Genomic DNA, 20,684 nt, shown 5'->3' with positions numbered 1-20,684 from the left:
TGTGGGGCTGGGCGTCCCCTGTCCCTGCTCTGCTGGAGGGCTGGGGCTGTGCCTGAGCTTCCCACTTTGGGAATGGCTGGGAAAACCATTCCCGTCTGTGTGTCTGTCTTCCCTGAGCAGGGAAAATCGGGCACCTTCCTCCTGCAGGCTGCACGCTCGTGCCTTCTGACGGAGCTCTGCTGTTGCAGCTCTGCTGTTCCCGGAGTATTTCGTGCCGTGGTTGTGCTGCTGAGTGAATGAAGCTGGGAATTTTTTTTCTTTTTCCATGTTACCAGGGTTTATGAGATCCATTTATTATTTCCACCCCCCCGGTTGTTTGAAGCCAGGGAATCCAATTGTGCATCTGCCTGGGCATGTCTGTCACCGTGGGCATTTGCACGGTGATTTGTTCCGTAGTGAAACGGTGCAAAGAACATTCCCCCTCTGGCTGGGGACACTGTGACACCTTCAAAGTGCTCCGAGGCTGGGCTGGGATTAAATCATGGATCGTGCCGCGAGATCAAAGGAAAATTAAGATGGGAGAGGTTTGGGGAGCACGAGGGGCTGGGAATGCGCCGTGTTTGGGGCTGGGCTCCCTTCCCTGGCGTGTCCTGGAAGCTCAGGCACTGCTGGTTCCTCCAAACTGCATCCCATCCCTGCTGGAATTGTGCACGGGGCACGGCTCCGGGCTTTCCCTGCCTGGAATGGAGGGAAGTGTTGTCTGGTGAAGCTCCTCATCGCCGGGGGAGTCTGGCAGAGAAAAGGGGGGATCGGAACTCGCGGTGTCCGTGCGCTCGGGAGAGCTGCCGGATCCGGGAGGGCTCTGCAGCGGGGAGAGCAGTGCTCAGCCCTCAGCAGGACACTGTGCCCTCCCTGGTGCCTCGGGCACGTCCCTCTCCCGGTGTTAAGGACACGCCAAGTGCTCTGTCACCACAGCGGGGCCCGGGGTCCCCACCCCGATGAGCCCAGCGATGTCCAGCACCCGGAATTCTCGCTGCTGGCCGGCTTTCCGTGTGTCCACGCTTTCCCACTTGGTGTTTCAGCTCTTGCTCTCCTTTTCAGCCCCTTCTTTGATTTGTCCCCAATCCATATTTTTGCATTCCAAGTGAATGTTGCCAGCTGGGCCCTCGGAGGAGCCTCCAGCACAGCTCCGCTCTCTGCCACGGCCGTCCTGCTTCCTTCTCTCATTCCCCTTCACCTCCCACAGCCCTGCCAGGCCTCCCCTGCTTCATTAACCCACCTTTCCCTGTGTTAATTAGGTGTTGCCTACCAACCCAGAGGAAAGCTGGCAGGTGTACAGCTCTGCCCAGGACAGCGAGGGACGTTGTATATGCACAGTGGTGGCACCTCAGCAGACGATGTGCTCGCGTGACGCCAGGACAAAGCAGCTGAGACAACTCCTAGAAAAGGTAATGCTTGGCCTCTTCTGGCAAAAGTGGTTTGGTTTGGTGAGGTAAAAACCTGAGCTGAGCCTTGGTTTCCAGGGAAGGCCCCTTGGGATGGGTTTTCCGTGCTGTAGTTGTCCCTGTGCGTGTAGTGGGGAATAATCAGCTGCAGGCAGGAGGAGAAATCTCTCAAGTGTTTTCTGAGAGGAAAGCCTGGCCTAAGGTCGAGGTAAAACTGCTGAGATCAAAGCACCAATATTGAACTGTATCTCTAAAAAAAAACTAAAAAAATAAAAAAATTCCCCTTTTTTCATTCCGTTGGCACAAGCAGTGTCAAAGCAGCCTCAACAACAGGAGAGGAGAGAGAATTAAAAGCCCAAAGCCAAGCTTTGCTAGGCAAGGTGGAATTTAAAAGGTCAAGTAAAACCCTGCAAGCTGTTGCCATCAGGTAGCACAGAGATGACACTTAGTGCTTTTCTTCCTAATGCTGACATCCTCTTGATTAGTTTTTAATAGTCTGCTGTCCAAAGAGAGCAAAGAATCTCATTAGGGAAACATCTCCAATAACAAGAAATTTTCCAGATAACAGATTTCAGTGAGGAAATGCTGTTTCATGTGAAATTGTGCTCTTCTCTTGCAAAGCTGAGCTGGCTCCTGTGCTGGGTACAGAATTAAACCCCGTGCCCTAATGCTATATTGGCCTGTGCCGTGCATGACAAAAGAGTTTCCATCCTGCTGCTTTGGGGGAAGCTGCTGTTTTAATTCCCTATCACAATATTAAAGCTCCACTTAACTGATTGCCCCATGTGCTGAGGGCAATAAAGCCAGCCAGGAAACATTCAGCCCTAAAACAATTCTTTGGGTTGTCAGAGGCTGCTAAAAATAATCCCACTCAAGCTTTTCTTCCTCGCAGCAATAACGCCCTGGGTGCATCTGCCTGAGAGGCAGCAGGATTTATCAACAGCTCACAGGGGTGTCCAAGAGTCACTGTGTTCCCAGAACTCCTCTAAACGAGCAGGATTTGACCCAATGCCATCTGCTGATGGGCAGGAGTTGGGAATGGGAGACCTGGGATAACATCAGGAGAGGGTGGAAGTGCTCGGTGGGGCTTTTTTTTAATGCAGCTTTCTGGCTGCCAATGGATAAAAAGTGAGGGAGGAGCAGGATTTCTGGGCATGTGTTCTGGGGTATGTTACCTGCCTGCTAATCTGTCTGCATCTCACTCCCACGCTAACCTATATGAAAAACCCCAAAATAAGGAGTAGGCTCTTAGTGCCAGACAGCTGATCTTGATGGAGGCTGAACTGATAATCCCTGTAGGAAAAAACAGCTGCAGAGCAGGGCTTCCAGCTTCCCAGGAAGGATTTTAATCCTGGGAACTCCTTCCCTCAGCTGACATTCTAACCCTAGCTTTGTGAGGGGGGAAAATTGCAGCTCCTGGTTTCTCCCTGGCAGCAGAGGAAGCAGCACAAGGAGTTAATTCTGCTTGGATTTTCCAAGGAGCAGGCCTGAAGTCACCTGTGGAAATGATGAGGTGTTGCAAGGAATCAGCTGCATTTGTGTGTGTGCACAAAGCAATTACAGCATCTGCAGGCGAAATCTCCATGCAGAATCTTTTGGAATTTTGAAGTTCAGAGCTGCCATCTGTCCATGCTCAGTTCACAGGGATGAGGATCTGTGCAGGAACCGCAGTTCCTGTGGCTGGGAACGAGTCTTGGGCATCCTGACAGGTTAAAGAGGGGAGGGGAGGGCAGCCAGGGCTGCTCACACTGCACAGAGTGTTCAGCCCATGGTTTGACACTCGAGGTGTCTGAGCTCATCCTTGGCTGGAGTACACGGAGTCCTTCCAGCCTTACATGTGTCAGGTGCTGAGCCCAGGCCTTGGACTGCGCCCAAACCAAGACATCACCTCAGTCCTGCTCATCAACAGATTAAGTTTGAGCTCCAAGTGGATATTTATTTATTTGTTTGTTTGTTTATTTATTTATTTATTTATTCTGGCCCTCTTAGCAGGCAGGACTTCCTCCTCTGATGGTGAAACCATTTCTGGTTCTGCTTCTTCCTCTTTGCCAGTGCTGATTCCCAGATTTAACAGTTCTTTTTGTTCCTCTGATAGTCGCTCCCAGGTGTGTACAGGGGGACAAGTGGCATCTGAGCCATCACTCTGCCTTCCACAGACCTTATAAGATGAACTTTTCATATCCTGGGCCATCAGCTGAGTCCATTTCTCTGCTGATTTTTTCCCTAGACCTTGAAAATCTCCCTCAAGATTCCTCTTGCTCTTGCTCCACCAGTTTATGCAGCTCCCCAAGGCTAAAGGTTCATCCCAGCTGAAACCCCAAAGCTGGGCTCAGAACAGCCCTTTTGGAGCTGGCCTGAAAGGCTGATCCACAGGGAAGCTTGAGCAGGGTTTAAACCATGGATTTGACCTTACAAACCTCACTGAGGTCACCAGGCCAATATTGACTCTCTGTTAACTCTGGTTTAACTGTGAAACAGCTCCTTGTCAAACAGGATGACAAGAGCAGCACTGGAAGCTTCATTTGTATTAATTTCCTATTTCAACTGCTAAAAATAACTCTTTTCCCCCAGACAGCCACAGGTATCTGTCTCACATTATCTTGGTGAAAATGAGCTTTCAGGCTGAGAGAGGAGGCAAAAAGCATTTCAGGCCATGTTTGAGGACTGCAACTGATGGATGGAGCTGAGGGAATTTAAGAGGCAGCATCCTTAGGCCTGAGTTCATTAGAGCACTTCTGTGCACGCCTCAGCCTGAGCTCCAACAGGCTCATTGAAACCTAATCATGTGCCAAAGCACTTTGCTGGATCAAGGGCATAATATGCTAATGAGGGAAAACAAGCAGCTCCTCAGCTGCTGGAGCACACGAGGCTGTCAGGGATCAGGAGTGAGGGAGACTCATTCCCTACAAATCTGGGCCGGATCTTGCCTGATGGAAAACAACACGGGCAACAAATACCCACTCTGGGCTTGTAAAATCCACCCCAGAATAGCACAGCTGCTAATTTTAGGCATCTCTGTGTAGGGGCACGTGAGGACGTTATTTTCCTCTGCTTCAGGCTGGAGCAGGAACATTCCAGAGGTGTTTGAGGGCAGCAGCTTGAGCGAGATGCTCTAAGAGCAGAGTCTCTCTCCCTTCCCACCACCTGAGAAAAAGCATAAGGAGCCCCCCAAAATCTTGCTCAGCAGACTCAGATATTGGTCTGTCATTAGAGAAATGCTCTTTTCTGATTATTTCCAGCTGGGGTTAGGCACTGGTGGAATAAATGAGATTAATTTTGTATGAGCCCTACAAGTCATCCCTGTCTCTGGTCCTTGGAACAATCCTGCTGGGTAGATACAGCTCAACTCGAAGGATAGGCTGGATAACTGGGAATAAAAGTAGCTTGCCAGCCTAGCCACGCTTGTCTGAGGCTTCCCTTCTCCTGCCTCAGGGCACAGAGAGGTCTTCAAACTCCTCCACATCCAGCCCAGGTGAATTAACACCCACTGAGAGCTCACATTCCCTGGGGGAGGCACAGCTTAATGGGAGCTGACCAGCCTGGGGCTGAGCTCAGGTTTGCTCTTTTCTCCTCCAAACCTGCCTTGCTCTGCTCTTCCCTGCTCCTCACACCTCCCTGAGCAGGTCCTGGGAGGGTCAGGATGGTGCTGGTTCATCTCTGAGGCTCCGAGACTGAAAATAGCTTCACCTTTGCTGAGGAACACTCTGGTCCCCGGAGCAGTTGTACAGAACACTCCAAAGGCTGTTGGCCTTTGCCACACAGGTCATCCATACATTTTTAAAAGATCCCTGTAATAGTTTCGGTGTCATCCTGCATGAGCAGCGGGCATTTTGATGGTTTTTCCAAGCTGGAGGTACCACAGTTGGCATTTGTCCTGCCGTGCCCTCGCTCTGCCACTCGAGGTAAGTTCCAGCCCCCCCCAGCAGGATTTGCCAGCACTTGCACCACTCCTTCCTTCCCCATGCCAACCCAAACGCGCTTGGCTGTGGCACCGAGCAGGATGTGGCACCCGGGGAGCGGATCCGCGGGGACAGGGCTGGCTCCCGCTCGGGTTTGGCTCAGCCACCCACAGCTGAGCAGATTGGAAGCAGGCTGGCTCTAAAGCCAGGCCCTGACGCAGCAGCAGCAGCAGGCTGGGTGCCTGATTCACTTTCCCCACGGACGTCATCGCGGCGGTGGCACTGCTGGGGGTGACGTGGCGGTGGCAGGAGCAGCGCCCGTGGGCTGAGCCCCAGCACGTCCCCGCCGTGGGACAAACGCATCCGGCCCCGCCGCAGAGCCCTTAAATATGGCTCAGTGCTCGATGCTAAAGAGGCGCTGACGTCAGAGCTCTGTTCCCCCTCTCCCAGCCTGCAAAACAGGAGGGAATATCTTAATAAATCAGATGGCAGCCAACCTTCAAAATCAGGTCAGCCTCGCTGGCGTTTCCCTCCCCTCCTCACACCTCCAGCTCGTTTTCTCACAGTGAGCCCAGCCAAGCTCCTTGCATCATTCCCTTGGCGAGGCCAGATGGGCTCCAAGCGGGAGCCGCGGGAATGCGGCACCGCGCGGCTCCGGAAGCCGAAGCTCCCGAGCGGGAGGGCACCAGTGGGGTACCAAACGTGCCCCGGTGCTTCCCGCCTTCAGGATGCCCTCGCTGCCGCTGGGCTTGTTGTGGCAGATGCTGTGTGAGCAGGCTGCTTGGGTAATGAAGTTCTGCTGGCTGGCAGTGAGGTTTGCACTCACGAGGAGATGGAAATGAGCACCTGGGCAGGAGCTTTGCCTCGCAGCCAGGTGTGCTGCCGTCACCTCTGAGCTCTCCTCAGGTGCCTCTCAGAGAGGCCAGCCTGAGTAATGCATTTTAACCTCAACTACACCCCTCATTTCCATGTGGGATTGCTGAATTCTTCTCGGCAGGAAAAAAAATGTTTATGAAAAGGGTTTTGCTGTGTTTTGGAGCACGGGGTCGTAATCTGGAAGCTGCTGTTGATGAAGCAGTAAATAATGCATGGGCTGATTGCCCTTTAGCTGTGCTGAGAGTGTGGAAAAGGTCAGCGTTGGGATGCAAGGGGGGCTGCCTCGCTGCTGGCAGCACCTTCTTAATGAGTCCCTTCTCATCTGACAGGTGCAAAACATGTCCCAGTCGATAGAGGTGTTGGACAGGAGGACTCAGAGAGACCTACAGTACGTGGAGAAGATGGAAAACCAGATGAGGGGACTGGAATCCAAATTTAAGCAAGTGGAAGAAAGCCACAAGCAGCACCTGGCAAGGCAGTTTAAGGTAGGTCTGGTTTCCAAACTGCTACCGGAGCTGTGGCCAGGGAATTGTCGGGATGGGCACGGGACTGTGGCTCTGGCTCCCATGAGGGGACCAGCTGTGGGGTCCTTCCTGTCCAGAGCACAGCCAGATCCAGGTTGTGGCATCACATCCTCAGCCCTGCACATTCCTATAGGGTAAAAGGACAAACTCCATGTTCCCACACCCACCTGGGTGCCCCGAATAGGGCAGTGCAGGGTGAATCCATCAGGGGGGTCTGCAGGGAGACACCCAAGCCCTGGGTGAGCTCTGGGTGAGGTGGGTTCCCCTCTGTGGCCACACCCAGCACCCATTTCTTGGGGAAGCCCAGGACCTGGGGCTCCCTTTCCATCCCTGCAGCAGGTGGCAAACCACAGCGGGCTGTCCCCAAACCACAGCTCCCCTCGGGGTGGCTGGAGACAGGAGTTCCTCAATCAAACATCACCCCCACCTGAAAAAAACCCCAAAAATACAATTATTACAGCTGTCCTCAGGCTGGCAAGCTGCACATCTCCAGGAGTTTGTCCAGTTTTGAGCTAAAGGTGTTGGCAGCAGAGACAGCACCTCGTGATGGGTTCTGTGTGGTGTCCTGGTGCTGGGCAGAGGGGTAGCGGAGCTGCCAGCCTCTGGAATGCAGCTGGCACTGGGAGCAGTGGCCAAACCCTCAGGAAGTTGCTTGAGAACGAATGAAATTGCCAAAAAGATGTTCTGGGCAATATTGGAATCGTACATTTTAGCTGTGCTGTGGGTTAATAGATACGAAAAATCAAATGGAGAAGATTTCGGGTGGAATTTGGGGACTTTTCTGATCAGCCACCCAGCTGATTCCCACCCTCATTTGCAGGCAGCTGGCTGGTATTTTAAAGCAGATTTTTTTAATGCTAAATACTGAAATACCACAATTATCTCATAAAAAGCTGGGAAGATGGTTCTTAAAACTTTTCACCAACTCCACCTCCTCCGCTCCCCATCTCCAGTTACTGCAGGACCCTAAATTTAGCTCTGCAGTCTGGATGGAAAGACTTGAGCATGAGTTCCTTTTATTTAATTATTTCTTTGTTTCAGTTATTATTGTTTTCCCCCCCCCTCCCCGCCATCCTGATGAGTTTAACCCTCCCCATTGCCTGCCAGGGAAGTTAAAATGAAATAAAATTAAAGCATTCCCCACATGCAAAGTGCAGGAGGAAAAAACCTTGTGGCTTAAATAGGAGGGGATGGATGGGAAGGAAGGCAATGAGGCTGAGGAGCAGTTCCTGATCCTGTTCAGCCCCAAAAAGCTTCAGGACACAGGCAGATGTCACAGCCCTGGGTGCTGGGAGCATGGCCACTGTAATTTGAGCAGCACCAGGGATTTTGGGTGTTCTAACACGCTTCATTAACGGGTAGGTGCATGCATATTAATGTCTACTCATTAGCTGCTGGAGCAGAGCATCTGCAACAAAATGCTGCATTCTGAGCCTTTAAATGAGAAAAAAAAAAAAAAAACAACCAAAAAAACCACCCAAAAAAAAAGGAAAAAATTAATTTCTGCAAAATCCATCTGATAATGACTTTTGTTTTTCTGTTCCCCGCTCGAAACCAGCGAGGAATTTTTGTCTAATTTGCTGCCAAAGCAGCATTTGAAAGAACAGCCACAGCATTTTGTTCCTGCTAATGCCAGCATTAAACTGTGAGTGCTTTGGAGCTCTTGTGTTGGTTTTTTTTCTCTCTTTAGTGCCATAAGAGTATTTGTCTATGAATGGCTATCTATATAAGGCAGGTTAGTGAGCTAGATCCTCAACAGTATTTCATTTTCTTGCTTACAGGGCTAACTAAAAAGCAAGTTTTTTCAATGCTGCAGTGACTGAAGAAGCAGTTCACTCCCATGTAACCATGAAAAGAGGGCCACAGAGCATTTTGCACCATGCATTGATTTTTTTGATTATTTTCCAAATTAGCACCATATCTCACTAAGGAACCTTGAACCACACAACCGAGATCTTCCTTTGCATGCAATTGTAGATGCATTTCATGAATAGTTTGAAACCCTTGTCAATGCATATATATCTTATTTTCTTTTATTTTTTGGAAAGAAAAAAAGAAAAAAAAACAACAACTCTTTGTGTATGTGATCTGAAGCATGTAACCCTAAGATGTTGCATTCTAAAAATGACAAATAAAGGCCTTTCCCAAATATTTTGGTGTTCTGCAGCCTGTTTAATATGTTCTTGCCAAGACATCATTCGGACCAAAAATAATAATTGAACTAATTTTAATGCTAATAATTGTGGGATATGTGAACATTTCGCTCCCATAGGAAGCACCCAGGTCAAGGCAGAGTGTTGCAGATTTTTGCACGCATAGCACTGAACCGAGCTTATTTTAACCTTGCAGGCAATAAAAGCGAAAATGGAGGAACTTAGGCCTTTGATACCAGTGTTGGAAGAGTACAAAGCCGATGCCAAATTGGTATTGCAGTTTAAAGAGGAGGTCCAGAATCTGACGTCAGTTCTAAACGAACTCCAGGAGGAGATTGGCGCCTATGACTACGAAGAGCTTCAGAACAGAGTGTCAAATCTTGAAGAAAGGCTTCGTGCATGCATGCAAAAATTAGGTAGGCTCAGAACCACCATGGTGGCCCTGGCTCCAACACCACCGGTGCCAACGCACGCATCCCGGCCGGAGGCAGAGATGCCCCGCTGGACATCTGGTGCCGTGCCCGGCCGCGAGGGATGAGCTCCACACAGCCAGGGGCGATCCTGCCAAGAGTTACGCCACCAGGAGCATTCCTCCTGGGAGTAGTCCTGCCCAGGATTACTGGCAGGAGCAATGCTGCTCGTGGTGTGAGCGCTTCAGGATCCTGCCCCGGGAGCGGGCGTGTGGGCGGCACTTGCATAAGTGGCAGCTCACACTTATGCAAAGCCAACACTTGCACCCCTTTTGCTTCTGCATCCCTGGATCTGGCCCGCCAGCAAAGGGCTCTGCTCGTGGTGGGGGGTGTGGGGCTGTGCAGGCTGTGCCTCGGTTTCCCTCGTTTCCCTTTCTTTTTTTTGCATCTTGACAGTCCCCCCGGAGCAGAGCATGACGGAGCTGGCGCGGGGGCGCGGTGCGGTCCTGCCCCTGTGCGGGATGCGAATCCTCCCGTTCCCTGAGGGAGCAGGGAGCCATTTCCATCAGGCTGCTGCTAAACCACCAGGGATTCATCTCCAACCTCATTCAGAGGGTTTTAATTGACTGAAAGCCGTGGGTCAGTTGTGGGGAGACTCAAACCAAAGCACGTGTTGCCAAACCCAGTGTGTGACCCCAAACACAGGGGCAAGGAGGAGGGCACCGCCTTCCACAGCTGCAAGGACTCTCTGCACCATTTGTTGGGCCAGCTCTGACTTGATTTAATTTCTCCTTCCATTATTGACTTTCTTGCTACGCCATTTAGATAATCCAAACACATTAACTGCTCTGCAGTCTATTTTGGTAGCACATACGAAATTACACTCTCAGGTAACTTCGTGGAAGATCAGATCTCTTCTGAGCACTTTATATCCTTGGCAAGGTAACGCTTTGTTTCTCTCTCGGCTCTGCTGCTGGGGTTGCTTTTGCTTGTTTCTAGGTGCCTCCACACCTCTGTGAGCAGCCACCTCCCCTCTATTCCCCCTGCATTTCCATCCTGTGATTCCACGTAGGGATCCATCCCTTGTAGGCTCCATCTCACTCAGAGAGTAAAATTCCCACTTAAATCTGGATTTGAACTACAAATCAGGCACCAAGATACCCCTGGGACAGGTAAAACCCCCTGCCAAGAGAGAGATCAGCGTTTGATTTCTCATTAATTAACAAGCACAGGTGCCCCAGGTTTGGGATGAGAGCAGGACAGGCTGGGCTTTTCTGCCTCGTTCTGTTGTCCCTCCCCTCACCCCACAATGGTCCCAGGGAGGGCAGCAGGGTTGGGGATGGAGGGAAATTCTGACCTTGCCCTCACCCACTCGAATTTCCCCATGAAGGCTCAGGGGGGACAGGAATGAGCAGGGCTGCCATGACTTGGTCCCTAATTCCTGGAGCTTTATCAGGTGGGCACCGTGCAGGAATGAGAGAACTGCAGTGAGAAAGATAAGGAAGGATGAACAGATAAGGGAGAAAGATAAGAAAGGAGAACAGGCCCAGGAGGGTGGGGTGGGACTAAGGGCACACAGAGACCTCCTGGCAGCCCCACAGCCCCAGCAAGGGCAGCTCTGCCCTGCAAATGGATCCTCTCATCCTGCCCCTGCTGAAGGCAGAGGTGAAGGAGGAGAAGCTGCCCAAAGAGGGATCCCCTTGCTGTACCCAGAGCCTTCAGCCCATCCCTTGAAGATGAGGAGGAGCTGTGGGTCATAGAGAGAAGGACCAGCAGCAGGAACAGGGATTTGAGACTTTAAACTCAGGGACAGCTCTTTAAACAAAGCCACCCTGGCCCCCACAGCCCCTGTGCAGCCAGGGAAGCTGGGACAATCCCCCCACAGACCCTGGGCAGGCTTTAAGGAGTAGCTCCCAAACCATTCAGGGCTCTGAAAAAATAGAATTTGCTCTTGGACCATTAACCCTTTCTACTCATCCCATCCTCTCATGCTCAGGTCCAGCTGGGACCAGTAGCCCAGATAAGGATGAGGCAGGTAGGGATGCTGAGCTCTTGCAGGCAGCCTTGTCTAGCAACTTTTGGGTGTTTTTTTTAATCTTTTTAAGTCTTTAGCTGGGCTTTTTGGCTTCTCCCTACCCTTGCTCTCTGTCTGTGACCGTGGGGTCAGGGCAGCTGTCTCGCAGCAGCCCTGGATGCTCACAGAGGTGGGTTCTGTGCCTCACAAAGGTTCATCCCAGAGGATTTGCTGCTCACTAAGGAGGCTGATTTATTTGGTCACTTAAAAGCAACAGCACGGATTGAATTTCCAATGCTGTTTATCTCTGTGGCATGTAAACCACTGGAAATGGTTGTTAATTGAGTTAAATTCAGATAACAGCCTTACAAATGCTTTGCTGCCGCACAGTGAAGCCCTGATTGCTGAGGATTTTACTTTGCTGCAGGTTTTCTGCTCAGCTGGGCTCACTGATGTCTCAAGGAGCACATTTTAGCTGGGATTTGCTGCTGCCCTGGAGTGTGTGTGCCTCAAACAGGGTGAGGGAGCTGCTGCAACAAGCACAGGCCAAGGACAGGGGAGGCATGTGCCACATTCCCATCCAGTTCACCTCTCCCAGGAAGCTCTGACAGAGCAGCAGCCTTTTCCTTAGCCAAGGTCCTGTTCTGCATTTTGGGTTTCCTAAGCATTATTGATGGATCAATAGTGAAAACACTTTCCTGACCCTGGCATGTGTGTGGAGGGAAAAAAGAAAATCAATAATGGCAGCTTCAATCTGTGTTTCTGTTTACACTCCTGAAGATCCCTATTGATACAGGGATTTTAGCCTTTCCATTAATGTTCCTAAGAGGAAGTGTAGGGGTTGTCACTCCTTGGATCAAGGGGGAATTTCACTCAGGCAGCACAAGCTTTCCTTGAGTCTTGGGAAAAATCCTGGTGTGGGAGTGGGGATGGAGCCCCATCCCTGATGGTTTTGGGCTGGAGTGCTCCTGGCCAGGCAACGGAGAGGCAAGATCCAGGCACAGCTCAGCTGCCACAGCCCATCCCTGCTGTGGAGGGATTGGATTGGGATGGGGGGATCAGTCCTTGGCTTCCTGGGAAGCCAGAGCAGGGAAAGATCCCAGCTGTAGCAGCAGAGCCACGGAGCCCAGAAGGAGCTGGTGCTGGTGTCTGTGCGTTGGTGGAGGAGTTGCTGTGAGCTGCCAAGCAGGACTTGTGGGCAGGATCCGAGATCTGGAGCGGAGGTGTTGGCATCCTGGGAGGAGGGGAGCGCCCGCTTTCACCGGCGGGAGGGGAGCAGCACCCGATCCTGCTGGAAAATTCCTGAAGGAAGGGGCTCTGTGGGGATGCATTTTGTGGCAGGGCTGCAGCGGGGGCAGGACAGAGGCAGGTGGCTGGAGGGACACTTAGGAAGAGGCTGATTTTTGTCCTGGAAAAAGGACCTGAATAGTGCTGGGCAAAGAGGACTGAAAGCAGCTCCTCTGTGAGGCCCTAAAAGTGGCTCCTCAACAGGTTTCCCGTGTCCTGGACTCCTGGGTGAGCACCAGGACATGCTTTTCTGTGGCACATTTGTCCCTGAGTGACCTGGAATACCCATAGCATCCCATCCTCCTGGATCCCACCAGGAGGCTGGGTTTGCAAGAGGCTCAGCTGCTGATATTCCGAGTGTGGTGTGGATCTCCTCAGGTGGGTGAGGATCCCAGGGGCTGGAACTGGCCACGCCTGGGTGGCAAACCCAGGAAAGCTAAGCAGGGATCTTGAATCCATGTTAAATTCCCTCCCAGCAGCTTGGGATAGGTTTACACCAGGAGAGAGAACACGCTGCCCTGTGTAAGAACAACCCCCTTGCGCTGCTGAGGAGCTGGGGTGTGTGTGCCTCTAGCTAAACGTGTAGGAGATGTTGCAAACAACACTGCTTTACCCTTATCAGCTGCTGCTGCTTTTTTTCTTTTTAAACTATTTTTTTTTTTAAATCAATGGGCTTTTATACAACGCTCCTCTCCAGGGAAATGGGAGGAAGAGATAAAAGTGACAGCAATGTAGGGCTGCGATAATGGAAGGCAGCGCTGAGCAGATCTGGGATTAGGGGAAGGCTGGACCCCTGTGAGACATTAAAATCTGTTATTTTAACCCATTGCATCCTTTCTCCAGTACTTTGCTCTCCCTCTGAGCTGAGAGGTTTGGAGTGCAGCAGGAGGGCAAATTCCTGTGCCTCGTGTGTTAGGAAATCTCTGCTTTTTGGTGGCATCTCTCGTTATCTGCCTGGGTCTGGAGGCTGTGGGAACACTGATGGTCCCCTTGGTCATGACCTGCTGGTGCACATCAGGAGTATCTTCATCTGTTTTCTGCCCTGGGCTAAGGGGATCCCTTTGGCCACAGCTCAGAGCTGGAGCAGGTGGATGTGTCTGATCAGCAATTAAAATGCAGGTGAGAACAGGTTAAGGAGAGAGGCAGCTGAGAGAGATTGCAGAGTTCTGGAAACACTCAAGGTCTCAAATCCATGATTCTATGAAGGTCAGGTTGGACAGAGCTCTGAGCAACCTGATCTGCTTGAAGACATCCCTGCTCATTGCAGGGGGTTGGACTAAACGACCTTTAGTGGTCCCTCATAACAAACCATCCTATGATTTTAATTGGTAATTTGGAGCAGGCTGACCTTGTCCTGAGCTGGCAGAGCTCTCCCTGTGTTCCAGCAGCACCTGCAGGGGCTCCCACCTGCAGCCCAGCCCTGGGTACCGCTGAGCCAGTACCGCAGTGCCGCCCGCCACAGCACCCAGAGCAGCTTCTTCACCCCAGCACTGCCACCTTCCCCTTCCCCAGCCTGCCAGAGGCTCCCACATCAAAAAGGAGAAGTTAGGAAACACCTCCTGAACTTCAGGTGGTGGCTGTCCCCCGTTGCCTCTGCCCTGAGCTTGTCTTGCTCAGGACCAGCTCTGCCCTGGGTGTGTCTGGGTTTTAAATGAGCTCTCCTTGCCCAACAGGACATCCCCCACCAGCCCCAGTCCCTCCTGAGGTGTTTTCATCTCCTCACCTGTCCCTCCTCACTGCACACGCGTTCAAAAGTTGGTGAGGCAGGGAACCAGAGTGGCAGCTTTGCTGAAACTTGGGGATGGTGTTGGGAAAAGGAACTTGGATGTGGCTGCACCTTCCGAGCTGAGGCTGCAGCATTGCAGAGCAGGCTCCCATCCATGCTCAGCCCCAGAGGGGGGCTGGGGACAGAGCCAGGGGTGGGAAACAGCTGGAGGAGAGGTGCTGCTGTTTCCCCTCTTATTTAGGGCTTGAAAACGCAGCGAGGCGCTGAGCTGGCTCCCTGAATTCAGCAGACGTGGAGCACCTGAGCGTGCCTCAAACCTGGCTCGCAGCGCTCTGCCGGTGCCCATCCCTGTGGTGGTGAGGCTGAGTCTGGCAGGATTCCCGGGGCAGCTGCTGAGGGATCCTCGGGACGCTCCCACCTTCACCCTGCTGCGCTGGGGTTCCTGTCCCAGAGCTGGCTGCTGGATCCATCAGCGTTTGCTAAGTGTGCAACCCGAGAGGGAGCAGGGAAAGCGGCTGCTAAATGACCTTTGCAGGGAGGAGATTTTTATTGTGTGCCGTTTTCCACCTTTCTCTTTTCTCTCCTCTGCATAACCTGTAACAAACGCACGTTTCCAGCAGGGCTGGAATAGGCACGGCTGCCTTTTTCTCTTGGCGAGCAGCTCTTGAGCTCGTTCCTCCGCCGGGCTGCTCGGCCCTGGCTCGCTGCTCTCATTCTCAATTCTGTGACATTCGCAGCTCCGGCTGCTTCAGCAAAGCTCCTTTTCTTGGGGACAGCGATAAGGACAATTGTCACCAAGAGGCGTGAAACAAACAAAAACATCCCACACTTGTTCCTGACCTAATTCCCTGTAATTAAACCAACCCTCAGCAGGGCAGAGCCGTGGGCAGAGCGGGGTGGGTGGGACTGGCTCCCGTGCCCCTCACGGGGCTGATGTGCTCACCAGCCTTCCCCTCTTTTCCAGCCTGTGGGAAGCTGACGGGAATAAGTGACCCGATCACAATTAAAACCTCGGGCTCCCGGTTTGGATCGTGGATGACGGATCCTCTGGCTCCCGAGGGAGAGAACAAGGTAAGGGTGTGACAGCGTCATGCCTGTGTCCCAGCAGTGTGGCTGAGGACAGTGAACACTCCTCACAGCCCAGATCGTGCCCTGGGAAACCTGGGGAATGTCCTCATTCATCCCACAGGGCTCTGCTGGTAGCGGGAGGGGGCTGAGCATCCCCAGGGAGGGAGGATGAGGAGAAGTTGAGCAGCCCCTGCAGTGGTCCGGTTCCTGGGCAGGTGAAACTCATTGCAGTGATGAGAGTTCACGGGCTCAGAATTGTCACCACAAGGTCTGCATGGGAAAAAAATCAAGTATTGGGTTTCTAATCCGTGTTTAGCAGCCAGAAGGGAGCTGGGGCCGAGCAGAGGGACCCGTGGTCCTGGTCCCTGCTGCTCTTCTGCTGGCAGCGCCTCTGATAATGTCATCTGCCTGCATTTGCCCTCCATCCTCCACCCTCATTGTTCTGAGGAATTAACTGACTGCAGCCAGAGAGAGAGATTTGTTTTGCTTTGTTTTGGTCTCTTTTTTTTTTCCATTCAGACCATTCAATTTTGATCCCAAGGAGGTAGGAGGCCAATAACTGGCTGAAAATCAATCCTGGCTCCCCATGACTGATGGAATGGAAAATATCTCGAGTGTTTGCCGAGGATTTGCAGGCAGCAAAACAAAACAAAAAGCACAAAGCTTGGCTGCCTGTAATTCCCTCCTGCATGCAGCATCCCTCAAAGGATAAAGGCACCGGCAAGGGCTGGATCAGGGCACCTATTCTGGGAGCTGTGCCCTGGCATCAGCTCTGTAGCTAAGAGAGGACGAGGGATGCTCTGGAGAAGTCACCCCTGGGTGGTTTCTTTGAAGGTGACTTGAGTTGTCCCCTCCAGCAGCCAACTGGCTGGCACTGGTTCCCCAATTCAACACCTCCATATTTTACGGTTATTAAGCAAAATTTCACTTCCAGCCCAAATAAAACCCTGCTTAGAGGTGAGGCGGGGAGGTTTTACCCACATCACGTCTCATTTTGCTCGAGAGAGGGGACAGAATTGTCCCCTTCAGGCTGTGTTTGCTGCTTCCCCTGGCACTAAGATAATTTTCAGCTGAAGCTGGTGGTTCACATCCTCCCGAGTCTTCAGAGGTTTTTGTCTCAAACCACTGTTTTTTGATATGTTTTTAGCCATGCCTTTTTCTGCCGTGCATTTTTGTTGTACGAGTAGGCTGCGAGCTGGAGCTGAAGCTTCCCAAGCCTCTCTGTGTATTTAATATACAAAACCTGCTGGGAATTTCATTAGGAACACACCATTAAGGGAACTTCATTGGCTGCTCAGCAGAGTGGCAAAGTGGGGATGGGCAGAGGTGGGCAGTTTATCATCCCCAGCTTCTGGCCCCGAGCCCCAGGAGGTGTTTGGTGCTCGTGTGATCATTTGTTCATGTCACGGAACCACGGAATACAACTGGGGGAGGTTTGTGAGCCCCGGGGGAGCAGCAGGTGGATGCTGAGAGCTGGGATTGCTGTGTGTGGACAGGAGGAGGCTGCTCAGAGCCAGCTGCTGGGATGGGACATGGCTCATCCATCAATCGCTGCTTTTCCAGACCTCGGAATGCTGTTGGGTCCTGCAGCCCCTGCGTGGTGACACAGGGCTCTGCTGGGCTTTAAAAACAGAGCACAACATGTTTGCGTGTCAAATTCTTCATACCAGATCATGAAGTGGGAACAGCAAAGAGACAGCCTGGTTTTGGATATTTTTCCCTTTCTAATTTCCCAAGCTGGTTCAGTTGAAGGCAGGAGTTTCATTTCCAGCTCTGGGTGTTCTCTGGTGCTTTGCAGCCACCCCCAAACCCACCAAGGTTTGGGGCTGGGGGTCAGAACCATTTGCCACACCCTCATTCCCCACCTCTGCAGGTTTTCCAGGGAGGTAATGCTGGAAGGCTGAAATTCCCTACAAAGTTTTTGGAGACCCCATTTGACTTCCCAAAGGCAGCAGCCAAATGTTGGGCTGTCCTTCTCAGAGACTGATGATCACACTCCAGACACGGAGCTGTCACATTTTGCAAGGGGTTTGCAGAAGAAATCTGCACTACATCACCCAAATCTGCAGCCTTAAAGGCTTCCCTCTTGCTAAATTTACCTTTTCTCCTTCCTAAATTTACCTTTTCTCCTTCCTAAATGGCTCTTACAGAAAGCAGCTCTCTCATTTTCAGGCAGCAACTGCATCCAGAATGTCAGTGGCTGGCTGGATATTTCTCGTGGATATTAACTGCACAGCTTGGTCATTTGCCTCGGAATTGGTTTCATATAACAAAAGCTTTTTTTTTTTTTAAGGAGTCTAGACAGTGTCCCCAGTGAACTGGCACTTAAATGATAATCTAAAATCTCCCCCCAATCTACCCAGAGCAAGATTTAGATGTCTTTGTCTCTTATATTTCAGCAGCCTTGCTTTAAGCTTTTTGATGCAGCAGTGTATGATTTTTAAACCAATATGGACTTTTTGCCTGAATTTGCCTGACAATGAGTGATTGCATCCCTCACTCCCGCATTCCAAATTAATGGAGTTGTGCACAGCAGCTGCTGGAATTTACTGAGTGCCACCTCGGGAAACAAAAGCAGCAGTGACAGAAAATGTGGGTTTAGCCAGGGAAATGTTGCTAATTGCCCTCAGGAAGGAAGGATGGTGGCAGTGGTTCAGCATTCCCAGGGGAGCACTTAAGCCAAGGAGATACCAGGTTATCCCCCAGGGAAAGCTTTGCTGTTCGGTTGATTTCTTAGCTGATTTCAGGGGTCCAGAAATTGGGGTTATTTCTGGGTGTAGGTGACAGATGTTGGCTGGATTCAAGGCCAGATTGGACGGGATTTGGAGCAGCCTGGGCTGGTGGAAGGAGTCCCTGGCAAGGGTGGGACTGGATGAGTTTTAAGCTCCCTTCCAAACCATTTTATGACAATTTCATGATTCCTGGCTGTGGATTTCTCTCCCAGCCCAGTTTTTGGGGTGATTCCTAACCCCCCCGTGTTTGTGTTGTCCAGGTGTGGTACATGGACAGCTACCACAACAACCGCTTCGTCCGGGAGTACAAATCCATGGCGGATTTCATGAACACCGACAACTTCACCTCCCACCGCCTCCCCCACCCGTGGTCAGGCACGGGCCAGGTGGTCTACAACGGCTCCATTTACTTCAACAAATACCAAAGCCACATCATCATCAGGTTCGACTTGAAAACGGAGACCATCCTCAAGACGCGCAGCCTGGACTACGCTGGCTACAACAACATGTACCACTACGCCTGGGGCGGCCACTCGGACATCGACCTCATGGTGGACGAGAACGGGCTCTGGGCCGTCTACGCCACCAACCAGAACGCCGGGAACATCGTCATCAGCAAGTTGGACCCCAACACCCTGCAGAGCCTGCAGACCTGGAACACCAGCTACCCGAAGCGCAGCGCCGGCGAGGCCTTCATCATCTGCGGCACCCTCTACGTCACCAACGGCTACTCGGGTGGCACCAAGGTGCACTACGCCTACCAGACCAACGCCTCCACCTACGAGTACATCGACATCCCCTTCCAGAACAAGTATTCCCACATCTCCATGTTGGACTACAACCCCAAGGATCGGGCTCTCTACGCCTGGAACAACGGGCACCAAATCCTGTACAACGTCACCCTCTTCCACGTCATCCGCTCCGACGAGTTGTAGCCCGGCCTTGGTTAGAAACTGGGTTTAGGGAAAAAAATAAATAAATAGAATAAGAGTGAAAATTTAAAAGGGAAAAAATAAATAAAAAGGGAAAAAAAGGGAGAAACTAATTTAAGAAAAAAAAAAAGCTCATAAGGAAACATACTTCAGATAAGTAAATATATAAACAGCTGCCAAAATTAAGACCAACGTCATGGAGGATTACCCAGCATAAACCTGACAGATCAGCATTACCTCTACATTTCTAGAAGTCTGGCCCTGTGTTATAGACTCACGAGTAACCATGTACTTGCAGCTGGAACTGCACTCAGAGAACCACTTCAGTTTGGGGTTTTGTTTTGTTTCTGTTCCGATAGCAAACCTAGAGTACATCCTCAAGCAGTAAGGCAATGACTGTTGGAAGTTCACCCTCGGGAGCCTCGCTCTCCTCCGTGTGTGGGTTGCATGGACATTCCCCCGGCGTCACGGGCAGCTGTGATGGATGTGTGGAAAGGAAAAGCAGGAAAAGCTGACCCGTGAGGAGCTCTGGCTGTCTCAACAAGACCTATCACAGGTTAGTTTTCTTCGCCTTCCATTGCAGCTACTGTCTCTCTCAACTGTGTTCTTGTCACTTAGATTAACTGTGCTGAGACCCGAAGTAGCTCATGGATCTGTGTCTTAGTAACTTATTAAACACGATGGTTTAAGTATGTATTATGAACAAGTTGTTGTACCCATATTGTTTGAACTTATGTATTCAGCAGCTATATTGTATAATGTATGTCTGTTATTTACCAGAGGTGGCAAAACTTTGTATGTCCAGTTTATGCAATGAATGTTGTAAATGCAATGATGTAGTTTGGATTTAATAAATGATGGTTCTTTCGTTTCTAAAAAGGCAAAAAAAAATAAAAAATAAAAAAAAAGATATCAGTGTTCACCCTTATACACAGGTAACCAATTTCATGTTGATAATTACAAGAATATTCTCTTACTGTTATACTATCTGCATAGCATTATGGTGGTTGGAAATCGCTTCCGTGGAGATTCTGTGGCAGCAGATTCCCATGGGAAGCTTTGTTTATGGAAGTGTGAAGGTAATTAATTTTTTTTAAGAGGAAAACTTTGTACTATCCACAGTTATCTAAGGAACAATAAAACTATTAGGAGACTTCCCTGCTTTGTTTGTTGTCTTCTCTGTGTGAGTGAGCGAGGGAGGGAGAACAGGAATTTTTTGGGGTAAATGCTGAGCAGCCATCCTGAGTTTCCTTCCAGGGAATATTTCCTGATGTGTAGCTGGGGCTGGGGGTTGGGAAGATGGAGGGTTGGCTTTCTGCTCCGTAGGGATTCCCTTCCCATTTTCATCTGGAGCAGGCCCTGCTTCAAGGAGATAAAATCCTGTGGCTGCTCCTGCTGTGGGCAGGGTCCGGCCACCCCCTCAGGGACTGACAGTGTCTGGTGTTGCTGCCACAACAGGAGGAAATCTCATCATCTGTCACCTTCATCGGAGCTGGAGACACCACTTTGGACTGCTGAGTGCAGCTGGATCCCATTCCTTCTTGGATTCTTGGAGTGCTCCCCACCCTGAGTTTGCTACAGGCTTGTGCAGGTACAAATCTCCTTCATTTAACTTATTCTAAAGAGTGACTGTCACTGCTGGGGGCTGGGTGCCCAGCACGATCAGCCCTCCTGCTTC

The 20,684-nt window shown here is 51.1% G+C and overlaps 1 protein-coding gene across 2 annotated transcripts in view; it reads left to right on the top strand.

Moving 5' to 3' along the window:
- OLFM1 (olfactomedin 1) overlaps positions 1 to 20,163 on the top strand; it is a 41,545-nt gene extending 21,382 nt beyond the window's left edge. For both annotated transcript variants that reach the window (XM_017745572.1, XM_008642169.2), the window contains 5 exons: positions 1,239 to 1,388; positions 6,490 to 6,645; positions 9,034 to 9,253; positions 15,239 to 15,345; positions 18,335 to 20,163. In XM_017745572.1, coding sequence (XP_017601061.1) covers positions 1,338 to 1,388; positions 6,490 to 6,645; positions 9,034 to 9,253; positions 15,239 to 15,345; positions 18,335 to 19,009 — 1,209 coding nt within the window. In that variant the 5' untranslated portion in view covers positions 1,239 to 1,337 and the 3' untranslated portion in view covers positions 19,010 to 20,163. The remainder of the gene's footprint in view (positions 1 to 1,238; positions 1,389 to 6,489; positions 6,646 to 9,033; positions 9,254 to 15,238; positions 15,346 to 18,334) is intronic.
- Positions 20,164 to 20,684: the final 521 nt, after the last annotated feature.

This window comes from Corvus brachyrhynchos, unplaced genomic scaffold (genome assembly GCF_000691975.1).
Source record: "Corvus brachyrhynchos isolate BGI_N302 unplaced genomic scaffold, ASM69197v1 scaffold59, whole genome shotgun sequence".
NCBI lineage: Eukaryota > Metazoa > Chordata > Aves > Passeriformes > Corvidae > Corvus > Corvus brachyrhynchos.
Note: the sequence above shows the minus strand (reverse complement) of the source record. Positions and strands in the feature narration are given on the sequence as shown.